The following is a 23,532-nucleotide window of genomic DNA, read 5'->3' as shown; positions in this document are numbered from 1 at the left end:
GGAGCCGCAGCTGCGGCTCCTTTAGCAACTTTTACCACCAGCTTAATTAACAACGGCTGCGGTCTCCTTTGGCAAGCAGCTGTTGGAGCTCGCTCCTGCGGCTCCTGTAGCTAACTTTTACCACCAGCTTACTTGACAGCGGCGGTTTGTTTTTTGCTCCAGGCTTGGGTGCCACTTATAGGCTTCGCAGCCTCACTGGGAGCCTGCAGCTGCAGCTTCCCTTACTGTTTCTTGCTCCTACCGCCAGCTTAGATACTCAGGTGGTGGCGGTGGCACTTTATTTTTACAGACAGCGCTTGGAGCTTGCCCTTGCGCCTCCTCCCCTAACTGTTTTTCCTGGCACCTGCTGCGGCCGCTATAGACCTTTTGGAGCATGTGGAGCCCTTTTGCCTGCCCACCATTGCTCCTTCTCCTTCCTGGCCGCCATTTTGATTTCAAGTTTCCTGCCCTTTTCGCGGGCGCCATTTTGGTTTGCTCCTTTCCCCCCGCCCTTTCTGTTCTCCTTTGATTGACTGTACAGTTATTTAGCAAGGCTCATTTCTACAACAGTGTCTCTACACTTCCTAGCATTTGGTGCTGTACACCCTCCCCACCTGTGGGCGTGTACTAAGCTCTTTTCCCACATGACGTATTTCCATTGGGACTTACCTGCGCAGCAGCTGCATATTGGAACTGTACATTCTCCCCCTTCTGCGGACGTGTACAGAAGTTGAAGTGGCCGCATCACTGCTGCATTGTGCTTTTGGGACTGTACATCTTCCCCACCTGTGGGCGTGTACTAAAATTCCTCGCCACACCGCACCCCTCACCTCTGTGCGTGTGTTGGTGATATATATTTGGATACATCACTAGCTGAGCAGACGCAGAGTTTGGAGCTCCGGATTCCGTCCTCTAAAGAGGTTATTATCTCAAGGTTATTATTCCAATTCCAAACATTTTATACTGTCCATGTCTTGTACCATTCCTTGGTAGTGATTTTGAAGACTTGAGGACTTTCAAAAAATATTTTAAATACTTCACACGTATCAGAATAAGGAGACGTTTTACTGCTTGGGCATACTCACAGTAGTACTCATAGTACTCACAGTATACCCATCGATTAATGCTAATCAATCGCCCTTGCCGCTAATAACATTTGAAGATACATCTGGGTGTTGATCCGCCATTCTACGCGCCCAGAGATGCGGTATATATATATCACCACACACACAGAGGTGGGAGGTGCGGTGTGTCGTGGGACTATCACCAACACATAGTATATATTTATTTATTTATTTATTTGCCAATTTATAACCCGCTTTCGTTCACTGAACTTGCCTCTTTACTAGGACTGCAGTTATCTCCTGAATTCCTTTTGCAGTTAAAGGACATGCTGAGCCTTTTATCACAAGAGCAGTCGAGAGCCCAAACAGCTCCATTGCTCCAGCACAGCGAGCAGCAACTTTCCTGTGCTCCAGATCTGTGTGGTTGTACTGATGCGGTACCTCCCACCTCCCCCAACCCATTTGATGTTGTTAGAGGCAGGATTGGAGATGAGATTCCTGGTTTGGAGGATCCAGAGTATTCTCTTCAGGCCGAGGGAGATGAGTGGAGCGATGAGGCAGAACTAGAGGAGGACACCTCATATCGCCTATTTGATGCGGCCGACTTTTTTCCCCTCGCTGGTAGAGTTCTGGGCACATTAGGTCTTCAGTCTACACAGCCTGAATCTATTCCTCCTCCTATGAAAGGGGCCAAAGTCCTCAAGTCTCCCAAATCAATGGATCACTACCTTCCTGTGCCAGACCCCATCGGCAAACTGGCCAAGGAAGAGTTGGATCACCCGCTGCACACACACCGCTTTTCTGTTATGGCTAAAAGACTTCATGAATCACTTGAATGAACCAGGCATTGACGAGCCAGTCTCTAGTTTGATTTCGAGATCCCTCCTACCGAAACAAGGGGACTCGCAACTAAAGGACCCCTTTGAATGTTGCATGGACTACACTCTGCGTAAAAATCACGAGGCTACTGCCTTCACTATTCAAGCATCCGCTGCAGCTTCCATCTTTTCTAGGGCATCTATGATGTGGCTGGACGAACTCTTGGATGACCCCAACCCAGACCCAGTAAAGTTCCAAAAGGGCCTGGTAAAGTTACATAAGACTGCAGCTTTCGTAGCAGATGCCACATTGGATGCCACTCAGCTGGGTGCTTGAGCCCTAGCCTCACAGGTGGTAGCTCGGCGTACACTTTGGCTCAGGCACTGGGACGCTGACTGTACAGCCAAGGGCAACTTGTCAAGGGCACCTTTCTCCGGGTCGTTACTTTTTGGAGACGAAGCCCTCAAGGCGGTCTTGGTAGACCCTAAGAACAGCCGGAGACCAGTATTGGCCACTTCCAAGAGAGAGGATCGTAGGACGTTTAGATGTTTCACCCCATATCGCTCCTTTCAGCCCTTTCGAGGAACGTGGCCTGCGGGACGGGGCTGCGATTTTCGATCTTCTGATTTCCGTTCCTCCAGGGGAACCTGGAACAGGCAACGCTTCCAAGGCAGAATCCCGAGCCGTGGAAGTCAAGGGGCCTCAACTTGTTCATATGGCAGGGGAGCTCCTCAGCGCAGACAATACTGACGCTTTCCCTGTGGGGGGCAGATTGCTACTGTTTGCCAGTCACTGGTTGCGTCTGACACAGGTCGCTTGGGTCAGAGATCTCTTCACTCACGGTTACGAACTGGAATTTTGGATGACTCCTCCAGACAGATTCATCCCCTCCCTCCTACCCAGAGTTCGAGACAGGTACCGTATCATGTGGGAAGCCATTGCTCATCTTCTTGACATAGCTGCAATAGAACCGGTACCATCGGCGGAGAGGGCAAAAGGGGTTTACTCTCTCCTATTTGCAGTTCCCAAACAAGATCTGTCATGGAGGGCGGTGTTAGACCTCAAATTTGTAAACCACTTCGTAAAGTATCATCGATTCAAAATGGAGTCCCTGGCGTCAATTATAGAGGCTCTGCACGAAGGGGACTTTCTGGCTTCCATAGACCTGAAAGAAGCATACCTCCATGTATCTATCTGCCCTGCTCACAGACGCTTCCTGCGGTTTGCCTTCAGCCCCCATCACTTTCAGTATCGGGCAATGCCTTTCGGACTCTCGTCGGCCCCGAGAGTCTTCACCAAAGTGCTCACTCTGGTGGCTTACCTCCGCCTCCAGGGTGTTCACATTTACCCTTATTTGGACGATCTGCTGATTTGGGCTGCTTCCAGGGATCTGGCCCTCACTCTGCCCTCACAGTTCTGCGCACCCACGGTTGGCTCGTCAACCTCAACAAAATCCACTTTCATCCAACCCAATGACTGCAACATCTGGGAGCGATCTTAGACAACACACGGGCCATGACCTTTTTATCTCCAGATCGGATTGCAGCCATCAGAGAGATGGCCCTGGACCTGGCATGTCGTTCAAGCGCAGACGTAATGATTCTGGCAAGGGCTCTGGGGATGTTTGTCTCGACCATCCACATCTTACCATGGGCTCGGCATCACACTCAACCCCTTCAGTGGGTCTTGCTACCTTTCCAACAGGACATTGCCATGTCCAACCATCGCTTAATCCACCTGGATCCGTCACTGCGTGCTTCCTTCCATTGGTGGGCGATAAACAAAAACCTCAGCAAGGGAACCGCATTCCGGGAACCAGACAGAACTGTAATAACAACAGACGCCAGTCTATCCGGATGGGGAGCCTACTGCAATTTTCAGTGTGTTCAGGGAGTGTGGTCCAGCACAGAAGTGACTCAGAACATCAATTGGCTAGAACTGAGAGCACCCCATCTCGCCCTTCGACACTTTCAACCTCTCTTTCGTCTGGGCCATGTACTGATTTGAACAGACAATACCTGTGTGAAATCTCATCTGAACAGGCAGGGGGGAACCAGATCACAGTTCCTCCAGTTGGAAGCGTCTCAACTCTTCGATTGGGCCGAAATACATCTCCTTTCACTGAAGGCAGAGCATCTCAGCAGTGTCTAGAATGTTATGGCCCATTGGCTCAGCAGATAGCAGGTGGTCCCAGGAGAATGGAAGCTCCACCCTATGGTGTTCAGCCTTCTCCAATGGCGGTTCGGTGTTTTCTCGGTGGACCTCTTTGCCTCTTGTCACAATTGCCAGCTACCTCGCTACTTCTCTAGATATCTGGAAGCCAACTCAGAATCTGTATATGCCCTATCAACACCGTGGCCAGAAGGCCTTCTATATGCCTTTCCCCTGATATTGCTACTGGGCAGAACCCTGAGGAAGCTAAGATGCGAAAGAACCCGTCTGGTTCTAATAGCCCCATATTGGCCTCACCGGCCGTGGTTCTCAGACCTGCTCTCCCTGTCAGCGATGGATTCTTGGAGATTGCCAGTCAGACTGAATCTTCTCTTTCAGGGTCCAATATGGCATCCGGACCCCGAATGGCTCAGTCTGACAGCGTGGCATTTGAACGGGGACACTTGATTCATTCAGGACTTTCTCGGGGTTGTGGATACAATCCTCGCCTCTCAGAAGCAGTCAACCTCTCGCATCTATCAGAGCGCTTGGTTTACCTTCTCTAAATGGTGTGACTCTCAGAACGTCCAACCATCCCAGGCTAATATTCAACAGGTGCTGCAATTTCTGCATAGAGGTCTGAATATGGGACTTAAACCTAACACCTTGTGTCGCCACGCCGCCACCATATCGTCTATTCTCTCCGTCACATCTCCTAGTGTTCCTATGGGCTCACACCCTCTCATCAAACGTTTTCTGAAGGGAGCTGCCCTACTATTGCCAACAGTTTGTCACCGTTTTCCTTCATGGACTTTATCAAAGGTCCTGCAAGCCCTGCAGCATCCTCCATTTGAGCCTCTTCGTTCTGTGCCACTATGACTTTTGTCCTTCAAGGTCCTGTGCCTAGTGGCGGTCACCTCGGCGAGGAGAGTGTCAGAGTTGGGAGCACTGTCCTTGGCCCGTCACCTCTGTATTTTCCATAAGGACTTAGTGGTTCTGCAGCTAGACCCCTCCTTCTGCCCGAAGGTCGATTCGGCGTTCCACTGCAACCAGGACATTGTTCTTCCCTCGTTCTGTCCGAACCCCATACATCCACTGGAGAAGGCCTGGCACTCGCTGGATGTCCGGAGGGCCCTCAAGACCTACCTGGCTCGAATCCAGGACATATGATCAACAGATTCACTATTTGTATCCTTTCACCCTCGTACTCTGGGGAAAAAGGTCCAGCAGGCTCTTCTTATGTTCTTAAGGTGCCCAGTTCTACGTTATCTCGTTGGTTGCGTGCCTGCATTGCATTGGCCTATGAGTCCCTTCAGCTGCCAGTGCCTCATAATATAACGGCGCACTCAACTACGTCAGCAGTCACTACGGCCGCTTTCGCAACCAATGCTCCTCTGGCAGAAATTTGCAGAGCGGCTGTATGGTCCACCCCAAATTCCTTCATAAGACATAAAATAGACCGTTACGCTTCTGCTGATGCCTCCTTCGGGAGGCATGTGTTACAACAGGTCCTTTATGACAAGTAGTTAAGGGGCGGTCCCTCCCTATTAGGGGCTGCTTTGGTACATCCCACATGATGTTGGACTACCTGAGGAAAATGTACTATTGGTATCACCTGAAGGGTGATTTTCTCAGGTAGTCCGACATCATGGCCCCCCCTGTTGGAGGCTATCTGGGTTCTAACTCTTCGGAGATAGATTATTTAACTTATTTAGTTAAGTCAAGACCCATTTTGGTAATATTAACCTGCATGTAGTCTCTGGGTTCTTATTTGGGAAAAGGTTTGGGACAGATATCTCACTTCGGTCTTGTCACGAATGAACTGGAGTGGGAGTGGCTGAATGCCCCAGGTCTTGACTTCAATCCATTCTTGCCTTCGAACGCTAGATGGCAGTGTTTCCCACATGATGTCAGACTACCTGAGAAAATCACCCTTCAGGTGATACCAATGGTACATTCTGTCTCATATGCTCCTTAACATCTATATGAAACCACTGGGAGAGAGCATCTGGAGATTTGGCATTCAATGTCATCAATATGCTGATGACACACACTCTCTCTCCCTACCACCTGATTGCAGGGAGGGAGTGCTCATCCTAAACTGGTGCCTCAAGACTGTGAAGGGCTGGATGTGAGCTAACGAAGTGAAACTTAATCCAGACAAGACAGAAGTGTTGCTGGTGAAGGGGGAAACTGCACCAGGGATAGAGCTGCAACCTGTTCTAGACAGGGTTGCTGTCCCTTTGAGGAAGCAGGTCCACAGTTTGGGAGTACTCCTGGATCCTGCCCTGCTGCTTGAATATCAGATGGTTGCGGTAGCCAGGAGTGCTTTTGGCCAGCTCAAACTGATCTACCAGCTCTGCCCGTTCCTGGAAGCAGTTGACCTGACCACAGTGACATGTGCATTGGTGACATTGAGGCTTGATTACTGTAATGCACTCTACATGGGGCTGCTTTTGAAAACGGTTCAGAAATTGCAATTGGTTCAAAATGTGGCAGCCAGATTGTGGCATAGGGAACATATCAACCCTGTGCTTTATCGACTCCATTGACTCTCAATTTGTTTCCAGGCCCAATTCAAAGTGCTGGTTCTAACCTTTAAAGCCCTAAATGGCCTTGGACCCATGTACCTGAGGGACCACTTGTGCCTATATGTACCTGTAAGTGATTTAAGATCAACTGTCTCTGGTCTCCTCTGCATGCCTGGAATGAAATATGTCAGGCACGCAGGAGAGAGCCTTTTCAGGTGTGGTCCCAAAGCTCTGGAATACCCTACCCCAAGAAGCCCACTTTGTTCTGTCCCTGATGCTTTTCTGGAGACTTCTGAAAACTGTCTTGTTCCTGAGAACCTTTGGGAAGGATTGAAGGTAGAGCCTCCCCCCCTTTTTAGTTTTTACCTCTTTAGTCCCTTTAGTATTTTATGTATTTTTATCTGTTTTAACATTTTTGTGATTTTATTGTGAGCCACCCTGAATACCCTATCATAGGACAGAAGGGTGGGATGGAAATATTTTAAATAAATAAAATAAACCAGTACAATTCAAAAGGTTTAATGATACATGTAATAGGCTTTCATAGAAACATAGAATAGTAGAGTTGGAAGGGACCTATAAGGCCAACGAGTCCCACCCCCTGCTCAATGCAAGAATCCAACTTAAAGCATAAGTTTTCCCAGGGTGAGACTCATCCATTGCACTCCAGGTGTGCTGACCCCAGTGATTTCTCCAAATGTGGAAAACTCGACTACATAATTTGTGGTAAGCCTTCTATTATCCATCCTGGCACCAATATCATTGTGGGACAAATTGCTTGGAGAGTGAGGCCGTCACTGCAAAAATATGAGATTCTTTATCATGTTGGAAGGTGTTTATGTTGGTTGGAAGTCTTCAGCAAAGTTTCAGTAATCAAAATGTTTAAACTTCATTTGACTAAAGGGTACGTGTTGGGCTATAGAATGGACTAAAGAATAATTTGATATGGGAGATGAACAACCAAGTAAATACTGTCACCTTAGGTGAAAGGCAAGTTGACATGGGAGTTCAGTAAGCTGACTGGACGATGATGCTGAAGGGAGCTTTTTCTTTTCTTTTTTTTTAGTAGCCTTGCTCACTGTGTTAATGGACATTCTTTTCTCTTTCATTTTAGATTTGAAGGTCATATAGAGATTTGCCCCCCGGGTATGAGCCACTCAACATATTCAGTCAACAAGAGTGTATTAGAAGCCATAAAAGCACGACTTGCATCCTTCCATGAACTGCTCTTGGAACCCCCCAAAGTAAGTAAAACATGTAGTGTATGTGGAAATGGAGTCACTCTGTTCCATAACTCCAGCATCAAGAACGCTCATGCCATGTTTGATGAATTGGCTACTGGTGGATACCTTCTGTAGCCTGGCTGCATAGCCCAATCTTCAGTAATGTTGTATACCAACCTTTTCTCACTGAATGCCCTCCAGATGTTTAAATCACAACCCCTATTGGCAAGGGATAATGTAAGTTTTCGTCCAAAACATCCGGAAGGTATCAGGTTGGGGATCACTGTAGTATACATTGATCTAATCTTGATTCATATTTTAAATGGTTGATAGTTCTAGCTACCTCCTATTGAGGTAACATATGAGAGGATTTCTTGAAGTCTGTATCAGTGGCTATCCAGATGGGGGATGAAAGACAGGCACAGCTAGCCTTCTGTGACACCCCTTTACAATACCATTTACGCATGATTGGCATCTTGATTGTTTCCCCTGCACTTCTCCCCTCCCTCTGCCTTAGGTTTTGTTCTTGGCCCAAGATTCATGCAAGGCCAGAAGATATATAGGAAATAGGGAGAGATGAACCTAAAACGTCAACATGTGAAATGAAGTGATAGGTTGCTGCGTAGAAGGTTGGCATCTAACCATTCCCTTTTCCTTGACTCCCCTCCAAGGGAGATCCTCTTGTCTTCCAAGCATAAGAAGAAAGAGCAGTTGCAGTGAACAGGATGAGGGGGGATTCCAGCTGGCACCCTCTCATTTGTATTATCGTCCTTTATGGTGTTCTGCTCACTGCCTGAGAATCTAAAAATCTTCTCGGCCAAGATGTTGGCCCCACCATTGACCAGAAAGTTCCATGGTAGGATGTTCAAATCCAAACCTGATTCCACAGGAAAAAGAGTGGCTGGAGGGAAAAGGATGAAGGTTGATTTCAGCTGTACCCTCTTCCCCCATGTTTGTATTATTTGTTTTTTAATGTTACTTCTATTGTCAAAATACAGAGGGAACAGGAACTTCAGAGCACTTGTACTTATTTTGTCTAATTCAGAGTAGCACTTTTGCTTCCCCCAGCCCTTTCATCCACTCAGGAGGTATAAATGCTCCATTTGTATCAGAAGTTATGCATCTCCCAGGAGAGAGTGGGAACATGCCAATGTTCTATTTTGAATGAGAGACAAATGCACAGGAACAGAAAAGTAGAAGGTACTTGCAGTCCACAATGTTGTCATGTCTGAAGCAGCTCTTGGTCTCTTACTTTGCGACATTGCTGAACACTTCAGTCTGCTAGCACCAACAATGAGGAAAGTCCCTGGGGTAACATTTTATTTAACATATCTTAAAAGAAGGCAACTGAACACAAACAGATCATTATATGTGTGTCTAGACTAAATTAATCTCAAGTATGGAAGACAAATTCTATTATTGGATCAACTTTTAGTGAGTATATGGAAGTTTTGAAGAACTTTGAAGCTGACCTGCCAGTTGAAACAGGTTATATTAACCTAATTTTAGCGTAGATTTTATGTAGTCATTCTCTTTTTATACGCAAATAGGCCCAGCACTATCAGATTCTCTTCACAGACACCTTTTTAGGCCTCTAATGTTTGTTCCCTAATTGAAAGCCCTTCTAGTTGCACGAAGCCTCCTTAGAAGTTAAGTGATTGAGACTTCCCAGGAGGATCCCTACGCCTGTGCAGCCTCTGAGACGGGCTCCCGTCTTGGATGAAACTTATCCAGTTTAAATTCAGTCAGAAGGCTCTTTTCTGACTGGGAATAATTTCTTCCGGTTAAAGAAGAAACGTGAGATTTCCCACATAGCTTTGTTTTGATTGTTGGAGTCTGGAATTCGTCAGAATTGTCTGTCTTCCAGCAGCTCAGACAGAGCGAGAATTTTTATGCTAGCTCAGCTGGATAAGTGACCCGTTTTTTTTATACGGATTAACAGGCAAACATCCTCCTGTCTACATTCATCATTTTCTTATCTATACAGCTAAAGAGATTTGTCAAAGTAACAGCAATTGAGATAACCTAGGTGAGGTAAGACTTTCCTTTTTTTGTTCGCGGAGCTAGGGGGGAAGAAAATATAAATAGCTTATCTTTTTTTTTTTATTGCAAAAAGCTGACATGGAAAATGGCATTCTAAAGATTACAACGGGCGAGAGATTTCTGATTGGAGGAGATAAGAAATCTTTTTGATCTATGGCTGGGACTATTTTTTCTGATCTACCTTTTTTTTTGACGAATCTGCTCATTCTCTCTGCTACTAGCTATTTCGACGCTGTGAACTAAAGCTGTTCTTACACTTTCAGGCAGATAAGAGATAAGGGCTGTCTAGCGTGTGACGTTAGTTTGTTGGAAAAATTAACTGCTTTGTAACTGGTTAAAGAAATAAGCTGCTCTTTGTTTGGGACATTGAAAATTGAAGGAGTTTTGTTCCTTTGGCTTTAAGAATGACAATTAAGAAGACCATGGATGTACAAGAAGGGACTTTATCTCTAGACATGTTTCAGAAAATAATGAATGGGATTAACTCAATAAAACAAGAACTGAGAAATAATAGACAAGCGTGGAGAATTGAATTTTACGAAATGAGACAGGAGCTGAAAGAAACTCAGGATTCTATGAGAAAGGAGAATAAAGATAGATCTGGAAAACAAAAAAAAGATGAAAGAGAAATTAAAGGCAAGGTTCAAACTATGGAGATTGGCTTAATTATGGACATGAAAAAAGATTTGGATTTCATGGCTGTGATGGATCCTGGAGACAAATATTACAGTTTGGAATTCAGTGCTGTCCCTGAAGGAATTGAAGAGATTGGAGATAAAGATATTATCAGTTCAAAAAAATTCTTGGACTGGAAGGATCTGATGGAACTTGAAATGGAGAAAGTTAACAGAATTAATCCCTGTCTTGTGTCAATGGAAAAACCTTCAAGAGATGTACTAGTGTATCATGTGGAAAAGAGGAACAGAGATGCGGCTTTGCAACAATACTTCAGTGATACGTTTGGATTTGATGGCAAGAAAATATCTGTGATGGAGGAAATTCCTATCAGACTTTTATTATATGACTATGACAGCAAGATTTTTGGGTGCGTAAAGATGGAAGATGGAAGATGGACCCAATATGGATAATGACAGAAGAGCGATTTAAAATCACTGGACTTAGTAGATTTGATGAGTTGGATTAATTGGCATGTTTATTTAGAAAAAAAAATTGATTGACATATATCTCAAGGATTGGAAACTTCTCTTTGACTTTTTGTGGAAGATTAAAATGATATGATGTTAATGAGATTTGAAACCAACTAAGATAACTGTTGGAGGAAGGTGATTTTATAATCTATTAAGAGATAGGTCTGTTACATATTATAGATTTATAGTTGAATTATAGTGTTTTGAAATTACTGGATTTAGTAGATTTGATGAGCTGGATTAATTGGCATGTTCATTTAGAAAAAAAATTGATTGATATATATCTCAAGGATTGGAAACTTCTCTTTGACTTTTTGTGGAATATTAAAATGATATGATGTTAATGAGATTTGAAACCAACTAAGATAACCGCTGGAGGAAGGTGATTTTATAATCTATTAAGAGATAGGTTTGTTATATATTATATATTTATAGCTGAACTATGACAAATCGGAAGTCAATATTTTTATATATATGTATTTTTTTTTGTATTGTATTAGTTATTGATTTGTGTTGTTTTCTTTTTGTATTATTTTGGTTTTGAAAATTAGAATAAAAATTAATTGAAAAAAAAAGAAGTTAAGTGATTGATAGTGTTCTCAATATTCTAGATGAAATAGTATAGAAGGTCTTGATCTGTTGTATTTTCTGTGTGTTTGCAGTTTGTTTGTTTTGCTACTATATGACAGCTCCTTTTGGGCATCTCAAGAATGAGGTGGACAGATGTGGATACATATTTTGAACTTCCTTGTCCCAGCTCCCAGAAAAAGAGAGAGAGATGGCCGGAGAGGGCCTCTCAATTACCTTAGCAACTAAGCTGCTTCTTCACTATCTTCCTTATGTTGGGTTACCACTGCAGCAGTGCATCTCCATTGCCAAGGAAACTGAGGGCATGTGTCTTACTGTGTTCCATGATTCAAGTTCTGCTGCCTTCTCTTTCCTAACTTTTGTGACCCTGGCTGTGCAGTATGACTGCCTATGTCAACCTTCTGTATTCTGGAGCCCTCCCAAAATTTTTGACTACAACTCCCATTACCTCATCCAGCATGGCCAATGTTCAGGGATAATGGGTGTTGTAGTTCTACAACCTCTAGATGACACCAGATTGTGGAAGGCTAAGCTTGATTGTTCTACATTCCAGCTTTGCAAGTAAGGCTTTGGAAAAGATGAGACATTTATGCCTCCTCTTCCTTCTCCAATGCCTGTGGAGGTGTTGGAGAAGAGCAAAGCAGCAAAAGGGACTTGTCATTTCTTGTTTTCTCCAAAGGCTTGAACAGAGTGAAACAATTTTGCCCCTCCAAATACTCTGTGTATGTCAATGGGGAGGGACTAGGTATTAATCTTGCTCTTCCTTTTGCAAAAGAAATGGAACTTGAAGAAGTGTTTATCATTAGCAAACTGGTCATGGTACTTCTAGTTACATACATGTCCTCTGGCTTTTGGCTCATGAAATTGTACAAAATAATCTGTGGAACTAAAATTGTCCATAAGGTTTTGGTCAGCAGGAGAGTGGAGTATACAGGCCAAGATCAACTCCTCCTAGAGGCAGAGATTCTGAAAAAAACTTTCAGTGGCCAGGCAGAAGGGGAGGTAACCTTCCTTTAGCTTCCAGTTTTCCATTCTGCCTCCAGTGACACAACGGATCCAATTCTTAGCTCCTGTATCTCCACGTTGGGTACAGGGGGAAAAGAACATTTCTTCCTTTTTTGGAGGTTTTTTCATCATCCAGCGGCAGCAGTTCTTCGCCTTTCTCCTCTTCCCATTTGTCAGTGATTAGTAAGAAGAGAGGGAAGGAACAATTGATGACACCTTGTGTTTCTCCCTCACAGAGGTAGCCAGGATCTGTCCCAGGCTCTTCCAGTGCCTTTTCCTCAAGGTCTGAGCTGCTCGCTTATGGAGTAGGAGGGAAGAGTCCTGTGCCCTCCAACTGCTGATCTCTCCAACGGCAGCACACCAGCGCTTCTGAGCATTAGCTGTACTGCTTCAGAGATACCAGGGTTTTTCCCCACCTTAAAACGCTAGGGGTGGGGGAAGAAAGTCTTACTCGGTTTCTTGGTCTTCCAGTGCCATGCCTGTATCTGGGCTTTTTGTGCTGGAGTGGGGGTGGGGGAAAATATCTCACCATGTCCCTCAGCGAAGATTCACCAGTAACAACTCTGAAGCCACTAGCCATGCTGTTTTCCTTTGTGGATGCCATGTTGGATTTCCTGTTGGAGGCAGCTTTTCCTTTCCAAAGTTCCCTCTACTCAACTGGGGGACACACACTAAATGCCTGTAACACTCTAGCTAAATGCCTTTCACACACTCACAGAAAGAAGTGCTCACATTGCCACTGGACTTACCACTCACCATCCTCCTCTCCTGAGTTGTTACTTTACTCTTCCTCTTCTCATGGCAGCCCAAACTGGCCAGGGTTGGGGGGAAGAGTGAATGGAAGGACTCTCGTCTGGTTTAGATAAAATATCATATGCAAGAAGGAACACAAGTGCTCTAAATGATGTCTCTCCTCGTCATCCTCTCATCCCAGCACCTCAAGCCACTTTTTCCTTAGCCCTGATCCAGGGTCAGGAAGGGAGCTAAAACCTTATCATTGTCCTTGGAGTTGGTGAGGAGAAGGAGCTTTGGGGGGATGATCTCTCCCTCACCCCTTAGTGTCCAAACATCTTTTTCAAATAGACTCCTTTCCCATTCTAGTCTGCAAGGCCATGGCATCCCTCAAGCTGGAACCTTCCAAGGAAGCCAAACCACCTGAGGAGCAGGAGGAAGCTGACCAGGGCCCCTCGGACATGTTCCCCAGAACAAGGACCCAGCAAGTCACCTTTCCCTTCCTCAATTTTTTCAAGGTTTCAAGGACTCCTGGGCTTCTGCTGGGAGGAAGAGCAGGATAGAAATGAATGAATGAATGAATGCATGAATGAATGAGGAACTCCACATTCCCTATACCAGAAACTTTACTCTCCGCCTGCTCTCCTTATGAATAACTTGCAGGTCCCCACTATAGATGAACAAGTATCTGCCCTGGGGGCCAAAATTGCTATCTCCAAATAGGGAGGGGGCACCCTGACTGACTAAAGTGATAGGTGCAATAAGGAGCACTTCAGTGTGCCCCTGAGGCAGCAGCCCTGGCTCTGAAGGCAGCTGCAGCCAATTTCTTCCTGCCCCCGGCTGCTATCAAGTGGGCAAAAATACTCATTCTTGAAGTCCCTTCTGAGGGTAGGCACATCAGGAAAGGACTCAACAAACTGGCCAAGACTGCAGAGTTTCTAACATATTCCTCCATGGATACCCTCTAATACTCTGGAAGGCTGTAGGCTGCACAGGTGTGGCTAAGCATAACATCTGGCTTAAACAGTGGGATGTAGATCACCACTTCAAGGATATTTGGCAAATTGTTGGATCAGCATCTGGTAGAAACCAAAGAAAAGAAGAAGGTTCTTCTGTCTGCACCCAAGAAGGAAAACCACAAATCACACAAGAAGCCTTCCTAGTCTTCTCATCCCCAGGGATATCCCTCTACCTACAGAACGACATGCCAGTTCCATAGCCCTTGGAATTCCTCTAAGCACCAGAGTAGCTCCAGCTCCTTTGGCAGCAACTACATCAAGTAGCAATGCGATCTCAAGGCCAAGCAATCTAGGCATGATGTCAGAGGGATCCGGGTGTGTATGTGTGGGCAACTTCAATACTCCATGTAGCTTGGATGAATTTTACAGATCAGTGGGCCCTAGACACCATGAGCCTCAGCTATTACATCGAATCCTCAGCCCAGGGACAAATAGCAAACTGCCCCACCATTGTACAGTCTGGAGAAGCTCCAAAGAACCTTAGATGCTATCACACACCTGTTAGAGAGAGGGACCCTAGAACCAGTTCCAGAAAACCAGTAGTAGTCTGGGTTCTTCACTGTCATCTTTGTGGTTCCTAAAGGGGATTTTTGGGCCATCCCAGACTTGAAAGTTTTGAACAAGTCCATGCTCCCAAGAAAATTCAAGATGGAGACCCTGTGATCCATCATGGAGGCTCTGTAACCTGGAGATGTTATGGTGTCAACAGACCTTTTGGAAGCATGCCAACATGTCCTGATCCAGATCAGCCACAGATGCTTCCTTTGCTTTGTACATAGGAAGAAGCAATTCCAGTAGGGCAGCACCCTTCAGTCTGTCCTCAGCTCCTCCAGTGTTCACCAACCTCATGGTGGCTCTAGTGGATCACCTTGCACCTGGGGAGTTCATGTACATTTGTATCTCATTGACTTTCTTACCTGAGTATCATCTCTCCCAAGGCCAGAGAGGATGTGGAAACAACTCTTTATTGCTGGTTCATGATCAACAAAGAAAAGAGCAATCTAGACCAAATACAGCACCTCCAACACCTGTGGGTAGTTCTCAACATATTCCTAGGTTGGGTCTTCCTATCTTCAGACAGGGTCTCCAAGCTGTAGGCCCAAGCTCTATCCCTGTGATGGACCTATTGAAACTAGAGGGAACCATGATAGCAGCTATAGATTCGGTTCCCTGTGCCCACTTCCATGCCAGAGCCCTCCAGTGGCTCCTCCTCCCCTTTCAAGGACAAACTGGCAGGGCCTGGGCAGTTCAACTAACCATGGAGGTTGCCATATTTCTCAGGTGGTAAGAGTCGCCTACAAGCTTACAGAAAGGCCTCCCACTCAGACCCCTATCAGCAATTGTGGTCACTATGGACGCCAGCCTCTCGGGGTAGAGGGTTGCATGCCAGACCCACTTTGTCCAAGGGAAGTGAGGGAAATGGAATGGGATCAATCCATGAACTGGCTGGAGCCACAGGACCATTTGCCTAGCCCTCCTGGAGTTTATGTATGTATGTATGTATGTATGTATGTATGAATTAATTAATTAATTAATTAATTACATTTGTATACCGCCCCATAGCTGAAGCTCTCTGGGCAGTTTACAGCAGGAGTTTCTCCTCCTGATCAATCAATCTGATGTCCTCATCAGAATTGATGTCACTGTGAGAGACCATGTAATTTGTCAGGGAGGGGCTCACTTGGGCCCCCTACAGGAGAAAACCAGCTTCCTGTTTTCATGGGTGGAGTACCACCATTTGTTCATATTAGTCATCCACATTCAGGGGGTGCTGAACATGCGGGCTGCCTGGCTGATCAGGGAACAGATTCACCAGAGGGAATGGGCCTTACATAGGGATGTATTTCTTGAAATCAGCCAGATACAGGGCCTCCCATGCATAGACGTGTTCACTTCCTCCCTAAACACTCAACTCAAGACATTTTATGCCCCAAGGCTGGGACCCCAGAGCTCTGGAGGTGGATGCCCTATCAGCCCTGTAGCCCATGGACCTCCTCTACAGCTTTCTCATTCTATCCCTCCTCCCCCAGCTTCTCCACAGGGTCTGGGCCTTCCAAGCTCAGATAGTAGTGGTGGCCCCCCCATTGGCCCAGGAGTCCCTGGTTCTCAGACCTGGTCGAGCTCAGCGTTACCCCCCGTGCCTCCCCCATCACCCAGTTCTCCTCTCCCAGGGTTCAATTGTCTATCCAGACCTGGCTCAAACTTCACACCTAGAGGTTGAGCAGCTGGCTGTAAGGCAGGAAGGGTTCTTGGAGCAAGTGGTCTCCACAATTCTAGCATCCTAGTGGGATCTCCACCAACACCATCTATAATTTCACTTGGAAGATCTTCCTCTGGTGGCATAGGTGCAATAGGCAGTGGCCTTAGACAATGTCCTTACACAAATGTGTAAGTCCATCACTGGGCACCCTAGGATTAAGAGGTTTCTCAGGGGACATCCCTCCTGTCTCCCCCTGTGACCCACAGATTCTCCTCCTGGGACCTTGCTCTTGTCTTCAAGGCTCTCTTGATTGCTCCCTTGGAGCCCATTTGTTCTATTTCCCTTAAGGACCTTAAGCTGAAGACAGTCTTTCTAGTGACTGTTACGTTGGCGAGACAAGTAGGAGAGTTAAGGGCCCTGTCATTTTGGGAGAAACCGTATACCTTCCACCCAGAGAAGGTGGCCCTGCAGCCAGATCCCAGAATCCTATCCAGGGTCAACTCTTCCTTTTGCAGGAACCGGAACATTTTCCTGTGCAATTTCTGCTCCAATCTAGTACACCCTCAGAACCTACCTGGGCGGCACCCAGAACATTAGGAAGTCGGAATCCATCTTTCTCTCCTTCAAGCAAGGGGTGCTGAGGTGCAGGGTTTTGCAATCCACAATCAGTACATGGTTCGGCCTAATAGGCCAAGTCCAGGCCTCCTCCTTTGGGGATCCCAGCCTACTTGGTATGAGGATAGCAGTCACAGTAGCACTCTACAAGAACATCCCCTCTAGAGGAAATCTGCAGGGCAGGCACCTGAGCTCACTTTTCCCCATTCATCAAACACTATAAGGCTGACAAGGTTGCTTTGACTGAAGCAACCTTTGGCAGGCAAGTGCTACAGAGGTTGGTGGCCTAGGTTCTCCTACTACACAGAGATGGAGTGTTCACTGCTTCGTTGAATCTCTTGCCTGTATACTCCACTGTCCTGATGACCGAGAACATAAAATTGGTTTTACCATGAAGTGTCCTTCTGGTCAGCAGAGAGTGGAGCAAACAGCCCCACCCCGTAGTTGAGCCAGAGGTGATAAATGTTTCTTTCAAGGCTCTCCTGGCATTACAGTAACCTTGTTAGGTGAGAGAGGGCCTCCCAGAGTGCTCTGTCCTGTATATTTATCTTTCTATGTTTTGTCTTGGTTAATGAATTCATTGTTTTTCTAGCTACAGTGGCCGACTTTGCCAGTTAGGCTTTGCTGCAAACTGGAAGCTAAAGGAAGGTTACCTCCCCTCCTGGCTGGCAACTAAAAGTTTATTCAAAACTGTTGATTCTGCCTCCAGGAGGAGTTAACCTCCTCTCCACTGACCAGAAGGACACTTCACAGTAAGGCCAACTTTCCATGTTGTGCTAAATGTTGCAGGCTTGGTTTTGTGACCCCCTTTGTGGATAAATAATACTTTGCAGTATGAGTAACATTTCAATATTTTACACTGTCTTTTTGTGTGTGTGTGTGTGTGTCTAGAAAAGTGTTATGAAGACAACCTGGGGTGTATTGGATCCACCTGTAGGAAATACCAGGTTAAATGTGATCAGGTTAATATCCAGCCTTCTACAGACAAATACAAACAGTGTAAACCTGGAACTTATAGAACTCAATAGCATAGGAGTAATACTGGTAAGTACATAAATACTTGACTTTTCTAATTTTCGTAGAATAACGTGACTGCATTGTTCTTAACTTTTTTGTTGTGGTGGTAATTGTTCCAAATCTTGCTATCTCATGACATAGGTGAAATATATTTTGCTCTTTTAGTGATATATCGAATCTTACCTGTGAAATTAATATTTCTGTGTTGGCTTAGCTTTCATATTTGAGAGCCAAGATAAGTTATGTGGGCATCCACAATTGGCGCTTGCAACATCTAAATCAAAACTAAAATGGGTGGCTGTAAACTTGCTGACAGCAGTATTGAGAGCTGAGAGTATTAATCAGTGTTCTCTCCATAGGAAAATCTCCATCAGGAAAATTGGAGGGGAGGAGAGAGGGTTAAAGTCCCACTGTTGCAAGCAAATTAGCACTTCCTTGGAAGCATTTCAGTTCTTTTTAAGGTTGGGATATCCAATCACATAAAGTGTTGTTTGGTCCAAATAGCTTGATCATTTTTTAGGATCAGACACAATTGTGGGAAGCAGAGATAGGAGGATCCCATTAATTCAAAAGTCCTCCAAGGAGGTACTCGAAGCACACATCCTCTGGAAAAATGGGCAGTGTTTTATTGGCCATAGCACCATCTTAAATTAAGATGGAGATGCATAAGATGGAGATGCATGCACTTTCCCCCCCCCCGGTAGCATGCCACCAGTTGGGCTGTAGCGTTGCCTAGCATCCGAAGGTAGGAATTCACAGGAGTCAAGGCTTGAGCTGCTCCTTCTGCCCCCCCCAGTCCATTCCTGCCTTCATCCAAGGCAGTTCCTTTCAGCCTTAGCTCTGCTAATCTTTACCTGTGGTGTAGTGCGTTTGCTTACCTTGTGTGTAATAAAATGGGCTGGCATACACACACACGCAAATGTATATATATGCTATATTCGGTAAGGGTATGAGGAGCAGCTCATATCTTCATGAGCACTTGTTTGCTCCTCTTTAGGAAAGATCACCTCAAATTAGAATCGATTGATGTGATACACTCTGATATTCATATGAGTAGTCTCTTCTGTTGGGAATGCAAAAATCCCTCCTAGACAACCTGCTGCATTTTCCATTCATAGGTTTCTATGAAGCACTGCTTATACAAATACACTAGTGGCATAATGTGATATATGCATATATCAGGGCCAGTGCTTTATATGAATATTTTGTAAAGAACACTGGAACTATGGCTTAATTGTTACCCGCTGTTACAGTTTTGCTGTGATTCAGTATGGAAATGGGTTATGTAGAATCTTGCGTGGTGACAACGTCAATTATAAGCAAACTATGAATATATATAAGGGGTTTATTTCAAAATTTTGACAGTTCTTCAGCAACTGAAATCACAAATAAAGTTTGATTTGGTGGTTTTGTTTGTGTTCTAGTGTTTCTAATATGAACATTGCAGCTCCATTTGCCCTCCAACAAATAGACTCCTTCCATTCAGATTCAGCGAAGCCTCTCAGTGCCACTTTTTAAAGAGACCCTAGTGCCACCTCTGACACTATTCTGGACCAGAATATGGAGGGATGAAGGGAGAAAACAGCAAAGGGAGCATCCTTTAAGTAGACTTCCATTCTGGGGAGTTTAATCAGCTAAGCATGCATACTTGGCTGTTAAAAGGGCTCCTTTTGACTCCAGTTTCTTTTTACTCTGCAGGACATGTTTTTTAAGTACACATGGAATAACTTTTTACATACTCAAGTAGAAATTTGTATTGCATTGATTCTTGCAAGCCCGTTTGAAAGCACAGAAAATGGTACAATTTCAGATCAAGATTCCATTGGAGACAACCTTTTGCTGAAACATGTAAGCTTTTCTTTTTATAATTTGTAATACTTGGGGTATTTATTTATTTCTAAAAGTATTTGTATACCACCCTCTCGCAAAACACCAGGGCAGTGTACAGCAACATAAAAATATTTCAAAGCAATACAAAATGATTATTAAAATGACTGGGTACTCAATAACATTTTTTTAACAGCTGCGCGTATCAGCACAAAATAGTACAAGGCTTCCCACAATTGAAAAAATGCTCAATCAAATACCAATAGGATGAAACAGACACAGTATTTATTTTATTGCTCAAAGGCTCTTATGCTTGACACCCTCCTTTCCTCTGCTACCTTGCTCCAGCGAAAACATTCACTCTTTTAACAGAAATGTTGTATCCAAGGGCAATGGCAGCTTCAGTGTAATAAATATGATTGCTAATCAGTAGTGACTAATACTTCTAGGTCCTTTTGCTTCAGTAGATTAAATAGATAACTTTTATACAGGAGAAAACACTTTTAAAAAAAACGTAGTAACAGTGTTAACTTGTGACAGTATTTTGAAGTAGAACAGCAGAGTAATCATTTCAGTGTAGTGCTTTTTTTCAAAGTTAGAATATTGAGAGCTGAACAGATTGTGGCGGGTGAAATAAACGTAGCATATTTCAAAAAGTTTGTTTGTTTATTTATTTATTTTATATCCCGCCCTTCCTCCCAGCAGGAGCCCAATATATAACACTGGATTCAGAACTGGCCTCTAGGTGCATCTGTTGTATGGCATGTCCATATGGGCTCTACTTTGGACATTGAATATACATTCAGTTCCTGTATTACACATTGAGCTTTTTCTTACACCTGCACTTACCACCTTGCAAATCTGCATTTTAGATCCTAGTATAGATTCTGTGGCAGAAGTATTGATAGTGCTTTCTTCTGCTCCTGCTTCTTTTAGCAATAAAGGCTCAAATATGAGGAACTCCTATATACAAGCACATATTGTGTGTTGGCTTATGAGTAGACAAAACAAATGATTGGACTAGTCTTAAATAATATGAAACAATGAAAATCTTGTTTTAGTAATCAAGCAGATAGTGGTCACTATATGGAATCCTTGTTATATAGTGTAAAAAAGTATTGCATTTGTGTTAATGAAATGGTTGTTATGTAAATTAAGTCAAATTATGAGGCTAAATTTTGGGGTTTGCCCTAGCTCCCCAAAAGTTATTGGAAATGGTGCTCCTTCTGCATATCTTTTAAAATTCATGCCAAACAAATCTTGTCATGAAGTATGTGTTGTGCGTGTATGTTTTCTCAGTTTGAGGTGAAAGAGGCATCCAAGAGGATTGGGTTATGTCCTCCTACCACCTAGGAGGGCAGGGAATGTGTGGTTTAAATTTTTTATGTAGCATCCAGTGTTCTGGGTTTTTCTCACCCCAGGCAGTCTGTTCTCTGGCTTCATCTCTCCTGCCCCAGAATATGCTTTCTTACTTATTTGTCTATTGTACTCCATTGTTTATAGCTTCTTACCTGCTTCTGCTTCTCTGTGTTGCATTCTCCTGTTAAAAAATAAAACAAGAAGCTTTTCCTTTCTTTGCTTCCTCTGACGGACTTCTACCTCCTCTTGGGCACGCATTCCTCTAACGCTAGCAAGAGGAAACAAAAAAAGCTCCATATTAGGTTCATCAAATCTACAAAAACCAAGGATTTTTTTTGCCATTACCATGGATCCTTCCCCTGAGAGCCTTCATTATGTGTCTCTCAGTGTTTCTCCAGAGTGGACCTGTGCAGCATCCCCTCAGAGCTTAGTGATACTGGCAACTGCACCTATCATGGGTGTATTTACTCATGTGAGAAGATCCCTTTTGAATCTCGCTATGCCAGTAACTGTTGCCATGCTGGACTCCTGGTGGAAAAACAGTATTGAGATGAGTACTGCTACCCCATCTACTTTGGGTGAATCTAGATGCGGTAGGTGCCATGTTGCTTCAGGCATTGTTTCCTTCCAGGCATCTTTTTTTTTTTTGAGGGAGAGGACTTATTTATATTTATTTATTATCATTATTTTTACCCCGCCCTTTTTCCAAAACTGGAACTCACGGCGGCTTCCAGATAAAAGCACACATATAATTAAAAACATACAAAAGTCTAGATTAAAATCAAATTAAACAATTTACAGTATTAAAACCATTCATACATACAGTTAAAATAATTCAAACTCAGTTTAAAATAATACAGTTAGACTATAGCAGTGCAGCACCCTTCAAGTCCTGTCCTTAACAGCTTTCAGTTCCAAAGGCTTGTTGAAATAAAAAAGTCTTTGCTTGCCGACAGAAGGACTGCAAGGAGGGAGCCATTCTTGCTTCCTTAGGAAGGGAGTTCCAAAGCCTCAGGGCAGCCACAGAAAAGGCCCTATCTCGCGTCCCCACTAGTCGTGCTTGTGAGGACGTAGGTATTGAGAGAAGGGCCTCTCCTGAGGATCTCAGGGCCCGGGCAGGCTCATATAGGGAGATGCGGTCTGACAGATAGCCTGGACCTAAGCCATATAGGGCTTTATAGGTCATCACCAGCGTCTTCAGGGGGAGTGTAACCCCATCCAGCACAGGCTGAATCCCTATTCCCTGATTTGCCTTTCGACTGACAAGGAGCACCTCTGTCTTGTCTGGATTAAGCTTCAATTTGTTCGCCCTCATCCAGTCCACCACTGATGACAGACACCGGTTTAAAACCAAGACAGCTTCCTTGGAGTTAGGTGGAAAGAAGTAGAGTTGGGTGTCATCAGCATACTGATGGCACCGAACCCCAAACTCCCGGACAACCTCTCCCAGTGGTTTCATGTAGATGTTAAATAGCATGGGTGACAAAACTGAGCCCTGAGGAACCCCACAGGCCAATAGCCAAGGAGTCGAACAGGAATCCCCCAGCACCACTTTCTGGGTTCGTCCCTCCAGGAAGGAACGGAGCCACTGTAAAACAGTGCCCCCAAGTCCCGTCCCAGCAAGGCGGCCCAGAAGGACACCATGGTCGATGGTATCGAAAGACTCTGAGAGGTCCGGCAGAACCAAGAGGGACACACTCCCCCTGTACAGTTCTCTGCGTAGGTCGTCCACCAAGGTGACCAAAGCCGTCTCCATCCCATATCCAGGCCTGAAACCAGACTGAAATGGATCTAGATACTCCATTTCATCCAGGAATATCTGGAGCTGGGAGGCCACCACACGCTCTATTACCTTGCCCAAAAATGGGATATTGGACACTGGCCGATAATTATCCATTATGGAGGGATCCAGGGAGGGCTTTTTCAACAAAGGCTTTACAACTGCCTCCTTTAGGCACACTGGAACTCTGCCTTGTTGTAAGGAGGCATTGATCACTCCATTCACCCACTCAGCCAGTTCCTCTCTGGTGCTTTTAATGAGCCAGGAAGGGCAGGGGTCTAGAAGACATGTGGTGGCTCTCACCTCTCCAAGGATCCTGTCCACATCCTCGGGCTGTACAAATTGAAAAGAATCCATTATTATTGGACAGGCAGGAGCCAAAGTTACATCCACTGAGACTGTATCAACTATAGCATCCAAGTTGGAACGAAT

General features: G+C 44.8%; 1 protein-coding gene across 8 annotated transcripts in view; it reads left to right on the top strand.

Moving 5' to 3' along the window:
• Positions 1-23,532, top strand: part of PPP6R3 (protein phosphatase 6 regulatory subunit 3) — a 158,084-nt gene that overhangs the window by 50,800 nt on the left and 83,752 nt on the right. For all 8 annotated transcript variants that reach the window (XM_061609953.1, XM_061609948.1, XM_061609951.1 and 5 more), the window contains 3 exons: positions 7,659-7,788; positions 18,009-18,161; positions 19,833-19,982. In XM_061609953.1, the coding sequence (XP_061465937.1) occupies positions 7,659-7,788; positions 18,009-18,161; positions 19,833-19,982 (433 nt within the window). The remainder of the gene's footprint in view (positions 1-7,658; positions 7,789-18,008; positions 18,162-19,832; positions 19,983-23,532) is intronic.

The sequence above is a fragment of the Rhineura floridana genome, chromosome 2, assembly GCF_030035675.1.
Source record: "Rhineura floridana isolate rRhiFlo1 chromosome 2, rRhiFlo1.hap2, whole genome shotgun sequence".
NCBI lineage: Eukaryota > Metazoa > Chordata > Lepidosauria > Squamata > Rhineuridae > Rhineura > Rhineura floridana.
The sequence above is the reverse complement of the archived record's forward strand: the minus strand, read 5'-3'. Positions and strand labels throughout refer to the sequence as shown.